The sequence below is a fragment of the Sturnira hondurensis genome, unplaced genomic scaffold, assembly GCF_014824575.4.
Source record: "Sturnira hondurensis isolate 20B ecotype Veracruz unplaced genomic scaffold, ASM1482457v3 Scaffold0006413, whole genome shotgun sequence".
NCBI classification, from domain to species: Eukaryota; Metazoa; Chordata; class Mammalia; order Chiroptera; family Phyllostomidae; genus Sturnira; species Sturnira hondurensis.
In genome coordinates, this window is record NW_028079044.1 from 54,238,007 (window position 1) to 54,243,221 (window position 5,215).

The 5,215-nt window shown below is 44.7% G+C and overlaps 1 protein-coding gene across 1 annotated transcript; it reads left to right on the forward strand.

The window, feature by feature from the left end:
* Positions 1–244: 244 nt before the first annotated feature.
* LOC118988798 (histone-lysine N-methyltransferase PRDM9-like) lies at positions 245–2,984 on the forward strand. Its single transcript, XM_037048753.1, has 6 exons — positions 245–272; positions 500–586; positions 786–1,057; positions 1,469–1,536; positions 2,662–2,855; positions 2,887–2,984. Exons 1-6 carry the CDS (start codon positions 245–247, stop codon positions 2,928–2,930), a joined length of 693 nt encoding a protein of 230 aa, XP_036904648.1. The 3' UTR covers positions 2,931–2,984.
* Positions 2,985–5,215: the final 2,231 nt, after the last annotated feature.

A 5,215-nucleotide genomic window follows, 5' to 3' on the forward strand; every position in this document is an offset into this window, starting at 1 on the left:
TGGCAGGGGACACAAGATACATTGTGTGTCCTTGGCAGAGGCAACCATACATTGATATTTCTCTCCCTCTCTCCTTCCCTTCCCCTCTAAAGATAAATAAATAAAATATTTAAAAAAAAACAGGTGACACATGCAAGTTGTCCAATACATCTATCTCTGATAATACCAGCCACACTTTATTGGTGTTGTGTGCCCAGGCCTGTACTCAATACCTAACACATAAAATGCACTCAATACATATTTTATGATTAAAGGTTGGCAAGTTAAACCTGGTAATGGGAAGATGTAGAAACTAAAATTGAATCAGTCATGTGTAGTTACTGTGGCGTCTTAGTTTTCTGAACCAATAGTTAACAGTAACATACCAGAGTATGCAAAAGGACGGGTAATAAATTGATGGGAGGAGATTGTATGTTACCTGACAAAATGGGAACTAACACTCTAGACCCCACCAACCTCGCTCACCTGTTCTTCTCCAGCTCAGAAGTCAGGTGAAAAGAGATTGACGTGAATTTGTACAGCCTACAAGAAAGTGAGGACTGTGTGTACCAAGAGGTCAACGAGCCCCAGGATGATGACTACCTTTGTAAGTGACCCTCACTAAGAAGTATGTTAACATACAGTAATGTCAACTAGTCCTTTGGTCCCCAAATTATTCCTTTCCTCTAGTGACCTGGAGTACAGGATTGAGCCCCAGTGATGTGCATGTAGGACTCCCTCTGAAGCTCTTTGTGTCCAGGAACATGCACTATACCTTCCCTAACCCCTGTTATTCTCACCTCCAGATTCTGACAAGTGTCAGAACTTCTTCATTGACAGCTGTGGTGTGCATGGGCCCCCTACATTTGTAAAGGACCGTGCAGTGGACAAGGGGCATCCCCACCACTCAGCCCTCACCCTGCCCCCTGGGTTGAGAATCGGGCCATCGGGCATCCCTGAGGCTGGGCTTGGAGTGTGGAATGAGGCAGCTGATTTGCCCATGGGTCTGCACTTTGGCCCTTATGAAGGACAGGTCACAGAAGATGAAGAGGCAGCCAAGAGCAGATACTCCTGGCTGGTGAGAAGTCTTTACCTCTTCCCCTGTCCTCTAGCTTCCCACATTCCTTCTGAGGTTTGGAAGGACCTCACTTCCTATATGCTAAACATGGAGGGGACAATGTGGTTACCTCTCTGTACTGACTGGACTTCACATGAACACATAGCTCCTGTTTAAGGATCAGAAGTTACATGGGAGCAAAGTGGTGCAGACACGAAGGAGTAGCTCCTCCCTTGTGGGGCTCCTGCTCTGACTGAACAGGTAGACTCGGATTTGTAGGTGATGAGTAAGAAAAATATCATGTGGTCACAGCTGGCAGTTGAATCCCCATGTAGGCTGAATGAGCTTTGATGACTATGGAGTAAAATAATTCTGACTACTACCTTCCCACCAAAAAAATAAAAGGTCTTTAACATCTTTTCTGAAACCCAGATCACCAAAGGGAGAAACTGCTATGAGTATGTGGATGGAAAGGACAGATCCTGGGCCAACTGGATGAGGTGAGGTCAACAGGTCTCTGGGTGCCAGAGGGGACTCTCATCCCCCACAAGCCCATATATCTGTCCTTCTCATCATGCCTCTCTCAATGGTCTCCCTTAATCCTTTTTCCCCTCTTTTTCTCCATACAATGTCCTTTCATTTCAGGGGACATTTAGGAAGAAAGTACAGCATATGTCCTCAAAATATAAAGGTCTCTACTAGACACAATGTGGACACTGAAAAGGACCTTGAAGAGCCTAGATTCACCAGGGACACTGGATTATACTTTGATTTATCAAATGAACATTAACTAAGCACTTACTATATTCCAGTTTAGGTGAAGAAATACATTACTTAAACAGATCACACAACCCATGTCCCAATGGAGGACCTCTTGCAAAAAAACATAAAAACAATTGCTTTTAGAAACATTTAACTATAATTTCCAAGACGTGCACAGTGTCAAGATAGCACAAACCAAGGGTTGCCTAAACCTGTGAGGGCAGCAAACCATCCCAGCCTCACTTCTAACTAGAGCTGGGCTCTGAGGCCTGCAAAGGAACGGTCATGGGTCCCTGTCCTGAGAGGGGCTCTCTTTTATCAGGGATAACAGAATGTGAATCAACTACTATTGTTCTAAGACAAAAAGACTTCCAATTTTCTATGGTAATCTTGGCCAGGCAAGTGAATGGTACCCTAAATGAAGTGTAGGGGGGTTGGAGAAAGGCCTCTCAAGAGAAAACAGACGTGGGCTGAGTACTGGATAACTAGTGAGCTAATTCAGAAGCAGAGCCCTAGATCAAGCACCAGGTTCTGTGGTGTGAGACAACTTGATTAAGAGTTTGGAGAAGCCAGAGATCACTGGATATTATGGCCAATCAGGGTGCAGGTTAAGTCTACAACTGGGTTTTAGAAAATAGTATTAGGCAGGATGAACACTGCCAGCAGTACTTGGAGGCAGGAATTCACATGACACGCTGACAGACGCTCAGACACTGCACAAAGATTCCCCGGGAGCTTTAGGGGCAGTGGGCAACATCAGAGCCTGAGGGCCTTAAGAATCAGTGAGGAGCTGGACATGGATGTAACAGGTACTGGGAATTCATCACTGTGGTTTTCTTTCCCTTCATCTGTCTCAATCCCAGGTATGTGAACTGTGCCCGGGATGATGAAGAGCAGAACCTGGTGGCCTTTCAATACCACGGGCAGATTTTCTACCGAACCTGCCGGGTCATCAGGCCGGGCTGTGAGCTGCTGGTCTGGTACCGGGAAGAGGATGGCCAGGAGCTGGGCAGCAACTGGGGCAGCAAGTGGAAGAGAGAGCTCATGGCCGAAAGAGGTGGGCACCACTGTTCTTCAAAACAGAAAAGAGAGAATTCTCCATAGAAATATTCATGATCCAACTCTTAAGTAGAGTAAAATCCACTCTAAAATCAGTAAAGTTTCAAATCACATGCTTCAGAAATTCACAAGTCATTCATATGCCTTTGACTCCTAGGCAAAATTTTTATAATTTTTATTTTAAAAACATTTTGTACACAAAATAGACAACCGTATACAGTGCTGAAAGGCTAAGAGGTAAAAAAGAAAAGTTTTCAAGCACTAAACAGCTCTCTCACCAAGGCACTTTTTCTGACACTTTTATGGCTGTTTCTTTATAACTTTCCTCTATACTTCTAAATAAAACATTTTTATATATAGGAATTTGTTATTTTTTAAAATTTTGCCCTGGCTATTATGGATCAGTGGGTGGATTGCGCATCAGCCTGTGAACCAAAGGGTTACCAGTTTGATTCCCAGTTGGGGCATATACCTGGGTTTCAGGCCAGGTCCCCAGTAGGGGGCACTTGAGAGGCAACCACAGATTGATGTTTCTTTCCCTCTCCCTCCCTCCCTTCCCCCTTTTCCGAAAATAAGTCAACTTTTTTTTTTTAATAAGTAAACTTTTAAAAAAATATTTTATTTATTTTTACAGAGAGTGGAAAGGAGGGAGAAAAAAAATCAATGTACAAGGGAAACTAATCAGTTGTCTCTGGCATACTCCCAACTGGCCCAGAACCCTGGCATGTGCCCTGTCTGGGCATTGAACTTGTAACCTTTCAGTTTTGGGACATCACCCAACTCACCGAACCATACTATTCAGGCAGGGCATATTCATTCGTCATTTTAGTGAATTATGTGAGATCCTACTCTGACGCACAGGGTCCTGGGACCTGGAAATACAGATTAACATGAGGATCAGAATCACTGCTCTTGAGGAACTGACTAGCGAAGGAGGGAAACCCAGACACAGGTGCTTGCATGTGTATAACACTCCACAGTGGTTAGTGCTGTGGAGAAAACTATTCTAGGACAAGTGCCTTAGGGATCACCGTGAGGGAGGTGCTGTGTGCCAGGTGGTCCAGGAAGGGCTCTCTCATGAGACAACATTTACAACAATACCTGGGGGCAAAGGATCCCAGGCAGAGGGAGCAGCTAGTGCAGGGAAGAAAAGAGATGGGGTGCTGAATTGGCTGAGGGTCACTCAGGTCTCGTCTCAGCATAGAGGGTAAGAACAGATCAGACAGATGGTTAGCAGCCCAGAAATGCAGTGCTGATGATCTGAGTTGAAACGCTGGGGACTTTCATAAGTGAAAGTGTGTTCTCTGTTCTGATTCTGATTTGTTAATTTTTTGAAAATAAACTCCAGTGGGGAATCCCCTCAGAAATTACTTCGTCTCCAAATGAGAGAACATGGTGATTGGTCAAAGAGGAATAGGAGTCAGGCGTGTAAGAAGTATGGTTGGAAAAATATTTTGAAACAGGACTTTTTAGTGTATTTGAAATGGGCTAATACTGAATGAAATGAAGCATAAATATTTGGTGTGAGGCTCAGGGAAGAACATTTCCTAAAATATTTTATTTATTTTTAGAGGGGTAGAGGGAGGAAGAGAGGGAAACATCCATGTGTGGTTTCCTCACACGCCCCCTCACTGGGGATCTGGCCCACAACCCAGGCACGTGCCCTGACTGGGAATTGAACTTGTGACCCCTTGCTTAGCAGGCTGGCACTTAACCCATTGAGTCACACAAGCAAGAGCAGGAAGGATATTTTATTTCACTATTTTGGAAAATGGAGAAGCAATTCCTAGTTGGGGCCTGTGGTTTTCCTCTTTAATGTGACTTAGAAAGCGCCCATGGATGGGAGAGGTCACTGCAGTTCCATCCACACAGACAGTGAAATTGCCTCACATGCTCCTCAAATACCCCTAGTCTGGGCAATATTAGAACAGACCCTTGATGTGGGCTTTCTAGATTTCTGAAGAAGATGCACTGCATAAAAATAAAAAGGAAACTAGTCAGCAAGTGGACACTGTGGGAGACAGAGTTTGCGTTGTCACCACAGTAAGAAGGATTCATGGGGCAGGTCTTACCAGGAGACTAAACATACGTCCCAGGCATTCTCATCAACATCTGCCCTGACCAAACCTTTCTCTTTCAGCGGAACCAAAGCCAGAGGTGCACCCATGTCCCTCCTGCTCTCTGGCCTTTTCCAGTCAGAAATTCCTCAGCCAACACATGAAACTCAATCATCCCTCTCAGATTCTCCTGGGAACATCTGCAAGAAAAGAGCTCCAAGCAGAGGAACCCTGTCCTAAGGATCAGAATCAGCAGCAGCAACATACTAGTACACACAGCTGGAATGATAAACCCGAAGGT